The following is a 19,981-nucleotide window of genomic DNA, read 5'->3' on the forward strand; positions in this document are numbered from 1 at the left end:
AAATTTCCTCTACGGCGCTGTGAAATACTCATTACCAGGAAAAAAAAATCAGGAATGGCAAATACTTTTTTATAGTGTTGTATCTGTAACATAACTAAAATAGCATTTGCTAATGATATCTAAATACAAAGCTAAAGAAAAGGTCAATAACAACTTTACAGTATCAGACAAACTCAAATTTTAGACAATGCGGCGTGATGAAGAGTTCAGAATCAGAACATAATACCTCATTATGATGCATCAGCTGAAACAGATCTCTACCGAGCTTTAACACAGCATTTGCTGAGACGTAAACCAAAAATGTCAGCTTTGCGGTTGCATTACAGAAAACTTTAGGGAACGTGGAGATGTGTCAGTCTGAATCAAAGTGCTGGGCTGCGCGACAGATGCTCCCATCCCCAGAGCCGCTCGGAGTCAATAGCAAAATTCCTTCTCCTGTTCCATGCACTTTGTGTTCTTCAATAGAAACATTAAAGCTAAACAAAACGCCTAAGATCCTTTCCAGATATCAGCTCAGTGAGTGAGAAGAGCACGGCTAATTGGCTAGTGATTTTTCTTTTCCAAAGTATTTTCAGGACCTCTCTTAAGCCTTACGTTTATTGTCTCCTTTGTGCACCCAGCTGAAAACGGCAATAAGTCCAGCAAGGAATTTTCAAAGCAAAGCCTGTCAGTGTCTATTTACAGCCATAGAAAGTACAAACACTTTTAGTCTAGCCTTTTCAAATAGGAATGAAAAAAGTAAATGTTTCTACCAGGAGTCAAGTTTCAGCCTCGGGCTGCATCTGAGGGCAATTGTCCATAACTACTTCTTTTGAAGCCGTATGCATTTACACAAATATAGCCTTGGCAGCAAAACACGAAGACAAAAATCCCTCATTGTCTTCTGCAGCATGTAACTGACGCTAAGAGCACATCAGGCCTTAATACCACAGGTGAGATGGATCTGAAGTGCCAGATATGCCAAAGAGAGGTTGTATTGTTTACCTGTGCATCTTAAACACTACTCCGTCTGCCTCCTCACTGATATCTGATATTCCACGACATGACTGATGCTTTAAAAGCCTGCATTCACTATCACCTTTCGCATGGAGTTAACCTTAAGGTGGCAGTACTTTGAATGTCAACCCCTCCACATGTGGACCTTTTTAAATGCCACCTCTCTTTATTCCGCAATTGTGGAACAGGACAGACAAAGAGAAAGGAGTGGCCATTGAGGAAGGAGAACGATGCTGGCAGATGAGGTTTTATTGCCACCAGACAAAATCCAAATGACATACAATCAGCGAGGATCAGCGGGGGGTTCATTTAACACTTGAAAGGAAATTTGGGTACTAAGTGCGGGTATGAAGGGCTAGAGTGCTGATCCACTCATTCGATGATGTGCTCAATTACATAGATGAATGAATGGCAGCCTTGAACTGAAGAGAGGGGCTTTAGCGTCTCCAGACATCTGACTGCTGCTTTGTAAAAACTATTATCTAAAATGTGCCGTAAACAACCGAATGCGGACAATGTCAATTACAACTCATTTTTCTATAAATTCCTTTTTAAATACTGAACTTGTTTAAGTGGGAGATGAAAGTGCTAGTTTAAAACTTGCATAAGCACAGAGACAGAGCACAATTAGGTCCCACCCACACGGGGAGAAAAAACACTTCATGTGATTCCACTCACTTTATAAAGCTGCCTCTGTCACAACCACATAATACAAAAAAAAGAAAAAAAAAACAAAACAGAAAACAAAAGACGTCTGCGGTACAAACAAGTCACAGAAGCGAGTCTTGTTCTTTTTACGAGTTATCGAAAAGCTGTTCTCTAAAGAAGAGCCCGTAGTAGAAGTGATGCAGGCAATAAGATAGGAGGCATCAGACAAAGAAGCAAGCATTTTTTTGTCCCGCTGATGAGGTTAAACTAAAGCAATTTCACAGTATTCATTTTGTGTTATAGTGAAATGTGGATAATTCAGACAGCTATGCGTAATGTCAGCAATGTAGGGGAGTCTTTATACCTCCTATTAATTCCACTGTACAGAAATTGGCTGCGATTCAGCTGAGGGCACAGTGGGGGGTGCTCATGAGATAACACTCGGTGAACAATTCTCTGTTACATAAAAGGCTAAAATGACTATTTACACATGCTTCTAGACACAAAAAATGCCCTAGTTCTCACGAAAACAGTACAGATGATGTGCCACAACCGAAAGGAAACACTGCTATCTGACGTCTCACCACTTTTTCTTGCACAACCCATTAAATGCTAGCATTCTGCTAATGCTTCTTTAGGGATTCACAACATGACGTACTCCACCAAAGACACCCATTCCCTAATAACTGTTAAAACACAAGTGAGAAGTGTTGCTAAATCAAAACAAAAAGTTGTACGAGTGTATGAGAGGTAAAGATGATGCCCACTCACATCCTGGGCCATCTGATCTCAGGAATTCGCATGATAAGGTGGGGCCAGGTTTCACAATGAACTCACCCGAAACTCTGGCTGATTGGGACCCACACCCAGTTTCACACCTTGGCTCAGGCGATTAGAGGATCATCAGGGGGTCCTTTTGTCCCTCTGTGGGGGGAAACTCCCACTAGGTTTATATCTGGGACTCTCCACCATTTGACCTTAGAACTGAAGAAGCTTCTCGGATGAGAGGTGAAACGTCTTCAAGTAACTTAAAGAAGTCCAGACGCTTTTCTTTGCAAGCTCCTTTGACTAAAGATGATGAGGGCATTAGTGGGGAGTGCTAAAAAATTCTCTGCTGCTGCTGATTTCATGAGGACACATCTAAATAATGAATGCTTTGAAGTGGTTGGAGCGTTTTAGTACAACTAAAGTCATAACTACACTATATTGCCAAAATTATTTGCTCATCTGCCTTCACATGGATATGAAATTGAGTAATATCCCATCATTAATCCATGTTGCTCATATATCTGCCCACCCTTTGCAGTGATAAAGGCTTCAACTCTTCTAGGAAAGCTTTCCACAAGACTGTGTTTCTGGGACTTTTTGACCATTCCTCCAGAAGTACATTTGTGAGGTCAAACGCTGATGATGGATGCGAAGGCCTGGCTTGCAGTCTCCACTCCAATTCATCCAAAAGGTGTTTTGTCAGGTTGAGGTCAGGACTATGTGCAGGCCAGTCAAGTTCTTCCGCACCATCCCTGCGTATCCATGTGTTTATGGACCTTGCTTTGTGCACTGCTGATTAGTCATGTCGGAACAGGAAGGGGCCATCCCCAAACTGTTTCCGCAAAGTAAGGGGCAAGCCCAAGTCCAAAAAAACCCCACGCCATAATCGCCATGACGTTTTGCATTGGGTGTGGTGATATAAGACTTGATTGCAGCTGCTTGGACATGGAAACTGATTCCATGAAGCTCTCTACGCCAGCGGTCCCCAACACCTGGACCACGGACCGGTACCGCTCCATGAGTCGCTTGGTACCGGGCCGCGAGAGCTGAGGTTCAGGTGTGAAATTTATGGTTTTCAGGGTTTTTTATCATTAACTCTGTTTCCCTGGGTCTTTTCCCATGTGTTGTGAATAAATCTTCTTTTTTCTGGTACCAGTACTGGTTTTATTTTGTTGTATTTTTCCGCGACACCTAATCTGAAGGCCACATGAAGTCTGGAGATCTGTAGGGATCGACTCTGCAGAAAGTTGCTGACCTCTGACACTATACACCTCAACAACTGCTGAAGCTGCTCGGTTATTTTATGTGTCCCACCACATCATGGCTGAGTTGCTGCTGTTCATAATCACTTCCACTTAGTTATAAAACCACTAACAGTTGGCTGTTGAATATTTAGCAGCAGGGAAATTTCACGACTGGACTTGTTGCACAGGTGGCATCCTATCATGGTACCATGCTGGAATTCACTGAGCTCCTGAGAGCGACCCATTCTTTCACAGATGTGTGTACAGTCTCCATGCCTAGGTGCTCGATTTTATACACCTGTGGCCATGGAAGCAACTGGAACACCCGAATTCAATGATTTGGCTGGGAAAATGAATACTTTTAGCAAAATAGAGTATCTAATTGAAAAAATAATGAAAACTTTTGGGTTGAAGTTTCAAACAGTGGTATTTATTCTCAGCAATCTTACGGCCATCCCCTATGGAACTGGGTCCAGAAGGTGATAAAGAAATTAGCAGTAACTGGAGGTTCTTTTAAAAAAAAATTTTTAAGTTGCAAATACCTAACAATGGCCGCCTACTAATATGCAGTCACTGACCACTTTGTTAAGTACACCTGTTGGCCATTTTGTTAGGGAAAACTTGTACAAATGATTAATATCTAATCAGCCAATCACACTGCAGGAACCTGATGCATTTAGGCATGTAGAAAGACGACCTGCTGAGGTTCAAACCAAGTTCACTGCACTCAAATGGCTTTCGCAGCCACCAGATCTCAATCCAACAGAGCTTCTTTGGGATGGTGAGATGGAAGATTCTCATCAAGGATGTACAGCTGTGTTACGCTATCATGTCATGGACCAAAATCTCTGAAGGTGTCCAGTACCTGCTGGATCTGTTACATGAAGAATTAAGGCAGTTCTGAAGGCAAAAGGGGCCCACCCAGTACTAGCAACATCTACCAACTTTACCTTTTTAACAACAACTTAGACATAGTTCTCTTTCAGAATATACAAACAACAACAACAAAAATCCTCTGACTTACTAAACTGATATTTTTAGCCAGCTCAATTATTTTGGGGGAGCTTTTCAGCCCTCAGGTGGATATTGCGTGGCTGCGGCTTTATCCTACACTCGGAGCAGTTTTCAGAATATGATATACTTTGAATCAAGTTATTGCAGCCAGCACAAAAAAAATAAGCAACCTTGTTTCTGAGTCTCGAGGAGGATAAGAGCTAAGAGTGAGCGCTGTGGATTGAGCCATACTTTGCAGCAAAATAAGTGTTTAAAACACAACTGGAGAAAAATGGAGGGATGTCGAAGACAGGCTATGCTGCAAGAGTGGTTTTGAGAAGTAGCTGCACTTGCTTTTATACCATTTTTTGCCTTGGGGGTAAAAAAAAAAATGCTCCCGCCAGTGACATGAATTCAAGCTGATAAAGAGTGCAAACCTTTTACCTTTCAGGCCAAAGAAGTCCGAGTGTGTGATAATCGCAAGATACATTTGTGTGAAGAATAACTTTTCCCTTTGACTCAGACCTCTCAACCTGTGGTGAGGAAGAGGAGCGGTGACACGCACCGTCGGCAGCGATGACAAATGATAATGGCAAATCTAAGACGACAGCCACTTCAAATTGCCCAGGGATCAACGGTGACCTCCTGACACTTAAGCGAATCGGGCAAATCTGACAGCCTTGAACACGCCGGGCAGCGCGACGTGCCTGACCACAGCCTTGTGTGTTTCTGCTTGTTGTTCAGCGCTGTTTTCCTTTATGTTGTCATGAGATTTACTGAGAGCATTTACAGTCTTGAAGAGATGAGTCAAGCGTCGTCTGTGATCCCTCGGTGTCCTGTAACAGCTGTCTCTGGCATCAGAGCATGCGGTTGCCGCTATCCCATATTACATCTCTGCCACTCAAAACCAACGGATCAGCAATCCAATTTCACACAAGCGCGCTCAGAGGGTGGCATTGCTGACGCAGGAGTGGGGATCTATGCCTCAACAAAGACAAGAAGTTGTTTGAAGTCGCAAAAGGGGTGGTGGACAGGAGGGGGAAGCGCAGAGATGGGCAGACGAATTAGATCGAAAAAGTAATAGAGGTGTGATGGAGCAAGATGAAAAAGAAGAGAAAAAAAAAGCCTGGGATTTCTAGGCCTTTGTTGCTGTCATCAAATCATGCAACTGCAGAGGGTAGCATAAGCTACTAATTTCCCCAACAAATACGAGCACAGGAGACAAACTAATGCCAACGAGAGCCTCCGAGACAAATCCGCTCTTCGTAAACACACCTTTATTTGTCTAGTGACGCTCACCGTGCCAGTTTCTCCTCAGCCAAAGACCGGAGGGACAATGATCTCCATGTACTGGTGGGAGAGCAGATGTACAGTATTGGATGACAACACACTCCTCAAACCCTTTCAATATAACACCCTCATATTGCATAGTCATTGTGACATAAATAGAGAAGGGACTTGCGTCTCGTCTTTCACACAGCAGAGAAAGATTCAAATCTGATATCCAATGACTGCTTATTAGATTGAGCCATCAGGCCGCCAGTTTGGAGCCAGACTCATAAGACAGCCGGTGTGTTGAGAAGGCTGCTTTTCCATTTCCACCCACACATATATGCGCACACACACACACACACACACACACACACACAAAAACACAACAGAAAAAAAAGGAGAAGAGCAGGCCCCTACTGGACAATCTTCTCTTCTAATGCCAGAGCCGTGCATGCAGAATGTTTTTGTAAAGCCCACCGTAACCAGTTACAGACACACCGCAGAGCCAGCCCCCCTACCCACAAAGGTCTCCTATTTTGGGGTATCCGTGGATTTCTTTGAACAATAGCTCATCTCGGTCTGTTTTATTTTTCATTTTCCCAAAGGCGTCCAAATCCAACACGTGCACCGAAAGCAGAAAAAGACAGAGAGAGGGAAGACTTGGCCGGGCTGCAGAATCGTTACAGGGGAAGAGCTGGATGGATAATTGCAGCGCTACATTGTCGAGACAAAAGGTCAGCTGGGATCCTACCTCTGTGGGTCTGTGGACAGGATAGACAGACACGGGAGCACTCATGAAAAAAGATGTGGGTTAGATGAAGCCCGCGGGACACTCCTGTCACCGCGAGAGTGACGAGACAGACTAAGATAACGCTTTCCTTCACCTGTCCTTTGACCTGTTGCTTCGTTATCCTCCCACATCTGCCCGCTGTTTCGTTTTTATGTGGATTTTTCTTTCTTTTCTTTTACCAACCTTTCCTCCCTAAATCAAGACAGCTATCAATATTTTTTTGGACAGCGAAAGATGACGTTGTCCTAACTTTGCGATGAGGGCGAGAGATTTCTGATAAATCTGTCATCGGATTCATGACTCCCATTCACAACCCGTCCGATTTAAAATGTGAATACCGGACAAAAAAGAAAAGAAAGAAAGAAAAATACGGTTTTGACAGTTCCTTTTTTACAATGCCTTTTTCCCTCTGACAGTTTGACAGTATGCAGTCCTCATGACTGAGGAGTTCACCTGTCTCTCTGTCTTGTCTCTGACTCTTTCTCTGTGTCTGTCCGTCCATCTGTCTGGCTGGCTGGCTCTGTATCTCTGTCCTTGATTAGCAATCATGGCAGCGTAGCGTGGTCTGATTCAAAGCGGGAAGCTTTAATTCTTCCCACATGGCGCAGAGACGTCCAGACCCCAGCGCCGTTGCTCCAGGTAAACACACGATCGCTGCATCTCATTAATACTCAAAAGTTTCCCTGTATCATGTGAAGGAAAATCACTGCCTAATCCTCCCACTGCTCCCTTGAGGCCCGCCGTTTCTTAGTACCTCTGTCGTAGATGGGTGACAGCACATTTGTTTGTCCACAAACACCCCGATGATGTTTGCGATTACACACAAACACAAAAAAAAAAAGAATTAATAGCGCGCTCGAGGGCGGATTTTCTGCATACGCACCCGCCGAAGGGCTGTCTTTATCCAAACTGACACCACCACCAGATGGACAAGGCGGAAAAAGAGCTGACAGGTTCGGCTCAGCTCTTTGTTAGACAAGCTGACTTTTAGCGCTAAAATATCCTCCGACACATGCACCACTTAACCGCTTACAAAGAAGAGAAGAAGAAGGAGGGGTGGAAAAGAAAGAGTGAAACAGACCTCTGGCTCCGCATATTTAAAATTGAATAAGTGTTCAAACGCTGAAAGTCACATAAAGGGACTCTTGACTCACCTGTGAAAACGCCTTCAGGTTTTACATGATGCCATATAGATAATAAATGAAAGCTGCCGTGCTGAAATAAAGGGTTTCTCATCAATCAGTCAGCTCTACTTCAGAGGAATTGTCTTTTAGAAGCTTGATTTTGGTGACATTTTTGCAGTGAATGAAAATGGCACGCAGCAAGTCTGCGATGGGATGGCAACACGTACAGTAGAAGCTAATAAATCACATCCAGGCAGCGGCGGCATGAAGATTGAGCTGCAGCAAGGTAAACAAAGAGAAAGATAAAGGTGCCTTAGAAAGATCGCACTATTTAGTATTTAGGGAGAGTTTGGAGTATATATTTTGACTCTTAATGCAAGTCAAAATGTCAGGGATGATAAAAAAAGGACCACGTGATATTTTTTTTTCTTTTTACTATTCTTAACCAGCTCTTGTAAACCATCTCGCTGAATTATCTGCACCGTCAGTTTATGTCCATCAGCATAAAGGCACGCTGGATGACATCCCTTCAAGCTGTGAAGCGATCGTTTTTTTCTCGCTGCGATGATCAGTGTTCTCAGCTTCCCTCGTAAAAAGCGAGCAGCGTTTTCGGCGCGACCCCATGGTGAGTCTGCCTCGCTTTGTAAAATGTAAACTTTCATCTTATCTCGATGATGGAGTTGCATCGCAGTGTTTGACAGAACAATTGTGGTTTCCTCCACTAGCTCGAGCTAATTCAAAAGCAACCCTCACCTGGCGCCTCACCCCGCCTCCCTCCCTCTCCTCCCGTCTCCGTTCCGGCGCTCTCATCCCGCTTCCCCAGTGTGTGCCTACTTAAACTTTAATCATCTCATATTCAATACATTTCACAGCGACTCGTCACAAAGTTATCCCATTTTTCAAAGGACCCCCCACCCTCACCCCCCTCTTTGGCCTCAACCTCGGTAGAGGTTCAATAATTTTTCGCTCTTCCAGTCTATTCATTACAAGGCTCCCTGACACCGCCGTGACATTCACATGGAGTGTTTCTTTACGCAGATATTAAGGCTCTGCGAGATAATAAGAATAAAAGCTAAGCTAAGCCGCTGCTAATGCACTACAAAGGTGATGCCCCGGTCGTGTCATACTGGTAGTTTTTTTTAACGCCTCAACGCTGACCAGAACATCTATCACTATATTAGCTGGGGGGATGCAGAAATAGAAAAGACTCTCTGAAGAAACGTGCTTTTTGCAAGCGTTCTTTCTTTTCTTCTTCTTTTTGATTGTGTCAGAGTGAGGCCATGACACCCGCGGTTCAGTGTTGTGTTGGTCACAGTATGGGGTCTGCTTCAATCCACTGGCTACCTGACCTGGCTGAAATCAATGACCAGTGAGATACAATGTGTAATTTTGTTTTAAGAGAAGCTCTATTGATTGTTGCTGTCAGCGCTTCGAGGGTTTTTCGTTTTGCTTTTGTTTTTTTGGGTTTTTTTTCCCCCCTTTGAGATGCTTATCTTGGATCAAATCATTGCTGAAGCAACACTTTTAATGCAAATATCAAGTTCAAGATCAAACTGTTGGCTGATACCAAACTATACGTCTTCTATTTACTGCAAATCGCTGCTACCCAGATTTTTTTACACTTTTTTTTGAGACGCTACAAAATACAAAGCATAACCTCCACAGATTGTCTTTAAATAATTCATATTGGACTTTAGCTAGAGACTCTCTGCGTTTTGCACCTTCCTAGCTATCTGACCAGAATAACACAAGATTACTTACCTACTGAGTGCAACAACATTAAACTAATGAGATGGCTACAGGCTAAACAAATAGCAATCACGGTTCGAGACTGCTCGAAAGATCAGAAACCAAAATCTCATCAAGAAACATTTTCAACAGAGAAACGAATGAGATGTAAACAGAGCGAAATCAAAATGCCAGTGATGCCGTCCATCAACATAAACCTTCAAGCAAATGATAATGATGTATTTTTGGCGGTCTCTTGATCGATATAAAGGCTGTACTGATGTGAGACTCTTGGATTTTTTTCTGATTTTGGACACATTTAAAATTTATAAAAGTGGACCCCAGACAGGCTGCAAAACAGCGGTCATCTTGTCCATCTTATCCAACATCATCGGTGCTCTGCCAGTGAATCGTTCAGTTTATCACCATGCTCTTGCTGTACTAGTTGTGTCTGCTGCATTTGGGTTATACGAGGGCTGGTGAAGAAATTCCAGCTACCACTACTGTTAAATATCAGGGAAGGACGGATTAAAAATTTCACAGTAAGGGATTAGTCCATGCAGCAAAATCCATATGTTTCAGCAGCCTATCTGTGGGAAGATAATTTCTGAGTAATGTGTTAGGAGATAAAAAATTCCAGCTTTAGTGCACATATAAAGTCTATAAAATCCTCGCTAACCTTAATAACAGGTTGTAACATGAAAGTGCAAACGTTTAGCCGCAGCATTAAAGCATTAACACATATACAAATCCATCCATCTACACATTTTTAAAAGCACACCCCTTATGTGGATCACACAGAAGAAGTGTGAAACTCTTTTTAACTCATTATTGAAGCCAGCGATGCGTCTTCAGCTTTATAAACTGTGCAAAGTAATGTCACCTCTCTCTTTTTATGTCAATAGTGAGGACGTGCGACTATGCTGTTTGCATAAGCATTGCTTAATTGTCCCCAGGCAAAAGCAGCTGGACGATAGTATTTCCGTTAAGCGTGTGACTTAACGCAATGTAGAAGATGAGATTAATAAAACGGCACAGCATGTGCCTTTTAAGGATGTCCCTTATGCAAATGTTTAGCTCAGACAGCTTGTCCAGCTAATATGTTCTGGTTGGAACTTCAAGCGCTCCGCAACTTCGATGCAATTACGTTCAATTAAACAGAATAGTGAAGCAAGGAAGTCTCATCCAGAACTGAGCATCACACACTAAATGATTTAGGACATGTACACATACTCCTTTGATCCCCATGTAACCAAATATTAGATGTCCCTCTTTTAATATGCAGTTGGCTTTAAGAAAACATTGGTTGTACTGGTGGCACACATATACCCGTCCACAGATATGCCAGAAAAGGTGCTGTTTTTTAAATGATGAGTAAATAACACAAAGTCGGAGCACAACCTCCACCAAGGCCATTGCACCTTTTTGCTAGTTTAAGGCAAGCGTTCAGAATTTGCACCAAAATCTGACAAGTACTTCCTTTAACCGTGCTCCACCTCTCCACCAAGTTTTATGGAATTTGGCCTTGCTGTGTGAGCCTACAGTAATATTCCTGACAGGCACCAGGCCTCAGCTCTTGCCTCGACCTGCTCAGATGCTACGATGTCTGTTTAGTTATTACCTAGTAAATTGACTCTCATTGATATTCTAAGGAAAAAATGCTTTGGAAAAACGACTAGCATGCTGAGTGAAACTGAGCTTTTCCCTGACATTCACGATACTGTTCATCAGCCGGAGACACAATGGCTCTGTTTGATAATTACATCCAATTCAACATCTGTGACAGCAGCACAAAGTGCACGTTAAATTAAGTTAAAAAAAAATAATTAAAGGGATAACAGAGCATAGGTCTAGATTAGCAACGGTTCATCGTTCCATGTGGTTAGCTTTACATGGACAATGCAGCCAGATGGCCCTTTTCGAATGTCAGCATTTACCCTACACGCATATGTACACCTGCACATATACACGTGCACATGTACATCGGACCAGTGGAAATCAATATAGTCCACTAGCTTTTTAGTGTATATGTGGACAGAGCAGGGACAAGGGTCCCGTGGAGAGCGAGCTACAGCCGTCCATCAGACTCTTTGTGACCGCCAACAGCTTTGATCAAAGATGACAGAGATCAAGTGAGGACAGTATGCAGCCAGGAAGAAGATAGAGAGACAGGCTCCCACAGTGTTGGCCAGTTCTTAAGGCTTCTGGTATCTTTTGTAGGCCACTATTAAAGCAGAACCCAGACTATGTATTTGCTTTTCTAAACTGTGCTGGTCTCTACTGCCTACATTACAAAGGACTGTCAGGAGCAAACCAAAGCAAAGTAAATTGGCATCTTGGGAAATAACCACACAGTTGTTGCTGTGCGCGCACACGCTCGCACTCGTGCACGCACTCCCCCATACGCTTTATGTTTAAACAAGTGTGCACTCAGATGCAATGCAAAGTAGTTAATTGCTATGGCAGCCATTGAATGATGACAACGGCCACGGTGGGAGTTGGCGAGACTTTGTCTGAATGTATGTAATTATTCAGCTGCACAAAAGGAAGGGCCGATGCGGTGCCAAAGCAGATTCACTGCGTCTGTGGTCAGTGTATTCAGTGGGGAATCTAATGATGTGCACTTGTGGGCTAAATTACCAGAGCATTGCTTACCTCTGCTCTTACAGAGCAGATTCCACCAAGAGCAAGAGACCAAGAAGTCCAAGTTAAAGAAAATGATCTGACAGTGAGGAGGAATGTAGAGAGAAGATGAATGGTATCCATGGAAGCGGAGGCTGGGGAGAGGCTAAAATGTCTAACTCCTTTTTGGTAAAGGCCTCTCTCATCACACGTTGCTGACAGCCAGCTTGCTAGCAAATCCCAAGACGAAGGGGTGGAAAACACAAACTACAGCTCTTGACTATACCACTCAAGACACTTTCAAGCTGCAGTTATTTTCTAAACACAAATACAACGTATAATCAAATCAGGAATGAATGCACCTAAGTCACTTGAGGCCTTAAAAAAATAGCTTTATAATACAGTTTGGATTAAATATCATGGTCACAATGGAGCGAGAAGAGATTGCTTTTAATCTTTGACGGCAGTTCACCATCTTTTGCTTCTGATCTACCTCAACAGCCTTGTTACACTTGAACTCCTTTGTCTTCAACACTGGTTCTAATGAATTTCATTTCAGCTAAATATTTCTCCACAATTTTTAATTAACTATTAGCTGGATATTTTTAACTTACTTCCCTTAAGATCCACTTATTTTATTATGCTTATTGGCCAATTTACTTAATATATTTAGTAGGGGTGCAATGATACACAAAATTCACAGTTCGGTTCGACACTTTGGTGTCACGGTTCAATATTTTTTCGATACAAAAAAATGTTCATGCTTTTTTAATTTGTCATTTATTAAAATTATAAATATATATTTTAACTCAAAAGTAGTTTTTAAATTTAATGTTGCTGAAACAACAGAGTAAGAAAAAAATTAATCTATCTGATCGAGAAATCACTCATTTGGAAAACAGAGTTTATTACAGAGAAATGTCTCTTTCCAAAATAAAAGCTATACTATACGCTTCTTCTGGGCTATATTCTCAGCAGCATATTAAACATATCAGGTCCCCATAAGGAGAAGCCTGTGCTGACGGCTGTCTAAATGACTCGGGTAAAGTTTGTAGCATGCGTGCTTGTTGTTTTTGTCTGCTTCCACTTGTCTTTGCACTAGGATGGTGTCGGCGTAAACGTGCAGTCATATTCATTGTGTTCCCACTAGTGCTGTCAGCGTTAATCTGAAATGAGGTTATTGCCACAACACGGCAAATCTCCGTTAACGAGCTACCACGGATCGCCCGTGCGTGGGGCTGGACGGCGTCAACACGTTAACGAGCAAACTGGCAGTAGTTCCCACCAATGTAATTGAGCATTGTGTGGCACATCTGACATACTGTTTTACTTTTGTCCATGACGCGCTTACCTTCAGGGTCATACTTCACATGAAGACCAAAATAGTTCCAAAGGCCAGATCTGAATGAGGGTGGGGGAGGTTCAATTTGCCATGTTGCAACGAGCTTAGCTTCTGTCTTGCTAGCTTGTGCTGCGCTCAGTGGATCTGCGCTCGACAGTGCAGCCTAGGCAGAGTAGTCGAACGCAGATCCACTAAGTTCTCAACACAGACATCATCGTCAGAAGAAAAGTTGATAAAAAAAAAAAAAAAAAAAAAAAAAAAGATAAAATAAATTAAAAATTTTGTATTGTTCGATACATATGCGTACCGGACTGAAAGCACTGTATCGAACGGTTCAATATCGATACGAGTATCGTTGCACCCCTAATATTTAGCTAACACTCTGGCATGCTAGGCTACTTTTTTGATACACGCTAACCGCTCCATACTGTTTGCAAACAGTTTAACTGCTAGCCTCACTTTTACATCACCTGTCTACACCATTTCAACTGTTTATTAATTGGTTAGTTAGACCAGCGGTCCCCAACCTTTTTTGCGCCACGGACCGGTTTATGCCCGACAATATTTTCATGGACCGGCCTTTAAGGTGTCGCGGATAAATACAACAAAATAAAACTAGTACCAGTACCGAAAAAAAGAAAATTTATTCATAACACACGTGAAAAGACCCAGGAAAACCAAGTTAACGATAAAAACGATAACAAAATAACGCTGAAAACCGATTAAAAACCCTGAAAACCATACATTTCACTGAGCCTCAACTCTCGCGGCCCGGTACCAAACGACTCACGGGCCGGTACCGGTCCGAGGCCCGGGGGTTGGGGACCGCTGAGTTAGACAACAATTTCATCTGTTAACCCATACTGTTATCTAGCAATATAATTGCTAGTCATACTTTTTCAAAATAATTTACAGTGTTATATTCATAACTTTGCTTTATAGCCACATTAGCTGTTTAGCTAGCTGGCTAACAATTTCTATTGTTAACTGCTGTTAAATTGCTATCCACAATATGCATTAACTGCTAGATAGGTAACAGCTAACAATTTCAGCTTTTAACACATATTGTTAACTAGGAAATTTACTAAGATGTGATCTTAGTAAATTTAGTAACAAATATTACTTTGTTACTATTTTTTAGTAAAAAATAGTAACCTCTGATCAGAGAGGCTTCTTCAGTACTAAAACATGAGATTTGAAAATTCTTCAAAAAAACTCTTAACACAACTTTATGTTCATATTTTTACCTGACTACCATAACAGGTGTGTATCTATTATATTTGGCTAACAATATTAATTGTTAATCCATGATGGTACCTTGCAATTCAACTGCAAGCCAAAAAAATTACCTTTTACTAATTTTGCTGACTACTGTGTGAACTATCAGTTATAATTTTTGCAAAGAAAATTAATTTGGTTATCTATACAATGTATTAAAGTAACTTAAAAAAATATATATTTATGCATTCTTATGCTGCTTTGTACTGCTCGTACATTAATTTTAATTATCCGTTAATGCTTCTATGCAAACCTGTTCGGGTCCACTTAATTTATTATTTGTAACAACTAAGCTAAATCTTTCCCACTGGTTAATGCAGAAATATCGCCTGGGACACTGGGGAATCAATGACCTACAAGATCAATATATACTGATATGGTATATAATAATATGGCTCCCTTTGTTTGCTTGTTTCTAGCACACTACAAATGATCACCTGAAAGCAGAACCCATCTGAGTCAGCTGTCAGAGATCATTTAAATAATGTAAGAAAAAAATGACAAAGGAGGCAAAAGCAGGACAAGCCAGCAATTTGGCAGAGAGAGAAAATGAAGATGGAAGGAAAATGGTTTGGCAAGAATGTGCAGAGAGAGCAGCAAAACTGGAGTGAGGGATAAAGGTAAAGAGCAAAAGAGGCTGCAGAGAGAAACAACAGAGGGGGTTTGAGGAGCTGAGACAGTTGAACCATGAAGACAGGCGTGCCAGTGCAGAAATGTTTGGGAAAAAAAGTGGGAGGGAAGAACTGGAAGACACACAGAGCGAGAGAAGAAAGCAGAAGAGTCTCAAAAGCATGGAAAAAGTTAGATATTACATCCAGTTGGGGAGTCATCACAGATTGAAAAGTTGACACAGTGAGAGGAAAGAAAGCCTGACAGAGCAGTAAAAGAGATCGAGAGCTGTCCAAGAGGAGTCAGAGGGAAGCAGGTGTCCCAGCATCCATTTGGATGAGCCTCTTACCTTGGCTGATGCCGGAGCCACCGATCCTGCTGCCGAGATGCCTCGCTTGACCACTAAGTCGCTGCTCGATGTTGTCACGGCAACTGTAACTGGAGTTGGAAGAAGGGAGGGGATGACTGGGAGGGGAAGGAGCCCCGGACGGTTGTTGCCGTTGACAACGGCAGAGGCACAGCTATGATTGGCTCCTCCATTGTGGAGGCCAGAAGGACGGATGTCTCTCCGCTCCCAGGGTGCCCGGTAGTCCCTCTCAAAGCGATGGTGGTGGCGTGACATCACTTCCTCTTCCTCTCAGAGGGAACAACAGGGGCAGGCCTGTGTGAAACGGGAAGAGGGTAAAGGTCATTTCAACCACGACGTGCAAGCGGCAGCGAGCGATACAGACACGAATAGAATAAAAGTTTCTGGGAAAAAACAAAGAACAGAGTGAAACAGTCAGTCAGTAAATTAAGGAGAAAACATGTTGACATGAAGGTGTAAATGCTCACAGCATCTGCTCCCAGCGCACCTGACTGACGCGAATACACTGCGGTTCATTTGTTGCCTCTAATTCCTATTCTCCCAGTCATTAACGAGGGCTGCGACAAGAGCGAGAGAAATGAGCGCCGCTGAGCAGCTCTATAAAAAACACCATCAGTGCCAAACCATAAGGAGCCAAATGTGTTATGCGAGGCGTCTAGGCACGGCGACGACAGGTTCAAACAAAATGGCTGAGCCAGACGCAAGCAGGTACACGCTCAGTTCAAGTTGTCCTGAGGGCAGCGTGAGCAGTAACACGACCTTGCGGTCAAAACTCATTCATCTAAATAGATAAATACCCGCGTCACCCCCACACCCCAATTACAGCTCATCTCATACATCTAATGGCTGGTTAATTCAATCAGATTGCCCTTGAAGTGCATTGGAGGGTTCTCCCTTTTTCAAGCACAGCAGGCTGCGATTAGGGATGGGTGCCGGTATCCGGTGACATAAACGGTAGTAACCAGACCGAAAAGCAGCGCACATTTCGGTGCTTTTTTGTTTCCTGAGATGTCATACACTTTGGATTCCAGCCAATCATTTTACCTTTGCGAGCATAGTAAGCGGGCCCACGTACGTTCTTTTAGAGCAGAGCTACAGATTAAAAAAACGCCCAAAGCGAAGCGGTCTAAAGTCTGGCTGTACTCCACAGCAAAAGATGCAAACTCAGCAGCCTGCAACAAGTGCTTTAAGCTGATACTGTGCAAAGGAGGTAACTCCTCGAATCTGATGAAACACCTGGCGACGCATAGCGTTTCTTTAAAAGCCGAGAAATGCACCGTATTTGATAGCTTGCTGCGAGACCTCACACCGTGCACATCTACTGTGCGTGGGTTGCCTGTTATCAGACCCGGAGTTAGCAGCATCCCCCAAAAACCCAAAGAGGAGAGTCCTGGCCCCTAGCCCTGCCAATGTAGCAGAAATGATGACGGATGATGGCAGCAGCAGCCGTTCTTCTCTGCGTGAGTCGCTTAATGTTGTTCGTGTGTAATTTACGTTGAGTAGGCTAACCACGTTATTAAATTAATGCATGTAAGGTGAACTAGCAAACACCGTCGTAGCTACATGCGGCTGTCTTCTTGTTTGATGCCAGATACTCCCTTCACCCTGGCCAAAAAGGCTAAAATGACCAAAGGAAAAGTGGAAAACAGCTAAACATGAGAGGTTTTTGGACAAAGTTTGTGTTTTTTCCATTGTTTAAGCACTGCTTCCAGCCAAGAGTGATGCCATATATGCCCTATAGCTGCAGAAAAGGCTAACATTGTTATCTTTTTACAAAAAAACAGCTAAACATAAGAGGTTTTTGGACAAAGTTTGTGTTCTACATTCTTTAAGCACCAGTTCGAGCACCGTTTAAGCACCGGCACAGTTTCAAAAGTACCGGTTTGGTACTGGTCTCGGATAAAAACCTAAACAATACCCATCCCTAGCTGCGATAGGCTAAGAGGTGACAGCAAGCTGGAATTACATAAGAATGGAGCACGGCGCTATTGTGCAGCAGGAGCAGCGTATCACTCTTCTATTATGTCATAAATCAAAGTGGTACGGGATCTGAGCAGTGAAATCCATCACTGATGGGTTTCTAGTGCATTGTACTCAACCTCACCAAAGGCACGTTATGCTTCTCAAAGCCCTTGATAACAGATGAAATAAATATATAACAAGCTCACACCAGGTTCAGCGAGCCCCATGCAAAATCCCCTGGTCTGCAAGGAGAGAATGACAGCGGATGATAAGTCTGTATTCTGCACGCTGGGGTCTGTCATGCTGCTTCTTAGCCTCACAGAAGAGGGAACGCCTTGAAATGCCGGCTTCTCTGTGAGTATCTCTGTGTGTGCGCGCTAGTGTACAAAAGCAGCATATACTACAACTGAATGTGTTTAAGCCCAGCCGTGCAGTATAAGAGTCTACGAGGAAGCTGCAAATGAAAGGTTCTCTACAAAGCTTTGATGGAAGCGATACACCAAGCAGCCTGCGGTGGGAGCACCTGCCCTACTGTAACTTTAGCTGCTGTGACCATCCATTTATTTATCCACTACAATTCTCTCTTTCTTCCTTTGTGTTTTTATCGTCTGTATTTTCTTATGTTATATATACACCCACCTCTCTCAATCCTCAGTTCATTTCATTCCCCTCTCTAATACAAGGTCTACTCTGTGCAAACACAGCAAGCTGATCCGTGGCGACAGAGTCAGACGGAGCAACCGAACGCTTCGGGACAACTCTCTCACGCTCTCTTCTCACTCTCTCTGCAATAACCTTACTCCTTCTCCATAGTAACCCCTTTTAATAACCTCAAATTTTCCAATAGAATAAGCTCGAATTATCTCTAAAAATATGTACAGAGAGACTAACAAGATTCTAGGCCAGTGGAACAATGGCAGAGTTAGAGCCAGGTAATATTCTCTTATCTCCCGAGCTCCACACCTCAGCAAAGAAATAAGAGGGCAGTTAGAAAAATTCCTCCACATGAAAACAGTGGAAGAAAAAGCAGAAAAAAAGGGACATTATCTCCACAAAAGTCAGAATTGAGGGCAAGAGTGCATTTGCTTTCACAATTTCAGCGCGTTTCAGATGTGAAGTGAAGACATGCTATTGTGCATCCAGTGTGCTGTCTAGACGGTGATTCACTGGAAAACAGTGTGCTTTGTCTCCCGGTAAACCTCTTAGGACATCGGTGCACTTGAGAACAAATCAATCCATTTGATTAAAGAAAAGGCATTGAGCAAGTTTGCATGTGCTCACACTAGCAAGCTCTGTGGAACAAACCTCACTAGGGTAGCACCACACAGCACAGGATAGAGGAATGAAACAAGCAAAGTCGCCTCCTTTGCCGTCTTCTATTTCTCGCTAACGGCTAAAATTCAAAACATGAACAAAGTTATTCAAATACCTTCTGGAGCGCTGTGGGGATTATCCAGTGCCCATTTCAATAAAAAAAAATGTTGTTTTTCAAAATTAGTCCTGTTAAGAGAAATGCAAAAAATAGTTTGTCTGATGGAATATTTTGATCTGGCACTTCTGAGTTATTTGTAGCCAAGGCTGAGGAAACAAGACATGCACTTCAGGGTGAAGGGTTAAGGTTTTAAACACATAAAATAGCTCAAGTATTTCACAGCTTTCAAATCATATGAATGTCAAATCAAAAAATGGGTAAAAATGAGTAACGTGATGAGAATGTAAGGTTATCCACTGAATTCCGTATTTTAAATAAGGTGAAAACAAATTGATGACAAAGTCAAAATAACTTCTGTAAGAACATTTGTACTAATTCAAGTATCCATCCGTCCTCTGTTGCTTACTGGATCTGTTGTGGAGGCAGCAGTCTAACCACAGACTGCCAGAACTTGCCAACCCCGACCACCTCCTTCCTCTCTTCCAGAGACATTCCCAGGCCAGAGATGTAATCTTTCCAGTTTGTCCTGGATCTGCCCTGGGAACATGCCCACCATGCTAGTCAGATGCCCAAACCACCTAAATTGGCTCCTTTTGATATAGAGTAGCTCTACACAGAAAACCCTTATGAGGAAATAAAAACTCAAGAGACACAACCGTACCCAGGGCAGGGCTGACGGGCCCTGGGGCAGGGGCCTGGTTGGAGCTAGCCTGAAAGAGCTACAAGAGGGGCTGTAAGGTTTGGTGCATTGTAGAAGCGGCAGTCAGCGGTCCTTGCAGTCCAATCCCAGGCAGTGTTATAATTAA

At 42.9% G+C, this 19,981-nt stretch overlaps 1 protein-coding gene across 1 annotated transcript in view; it reads right to left on the reverse strand.

Annotated features, from left to right (window-relative positions):
- The window catches only part of klhl29 (kelch-like family member 29), a 262,126-nt gene that overhangs the window by 149,972 nt on the left and 92,173 nt on the right, over positions 1-19,981 (reverse strand). The window contains exon 2 of the mRNA XM_085372331.1: positions 15,764-16,075. Within this exon, the coding sequence (XP_085228457.1) occupies positions 15,764-16,036 (273 nt within the window). The 5' untranslated portion in view covers positions 16,037-16,075. The remainder of the gene's footprint in view (positions 1-15,763; positions 16,076-19,981) is intronic.

Source organism: Diplotaxodon limnothrissa, linkage group LG15 (genome assembly GCF_057381915.1).
Source record: "Diplotaxodon limnothrissa isolate DT_005_m linkage group LG15, D_limnothrissa_male_GT1.1, whole genome shotgun sequence".
NCBI lineage: Eukaryota > Metazoa > Chordata > Actinopteri > Cichliformes > Cichlidae > Diplotaxodon > Diplotaxodon limnothrissa.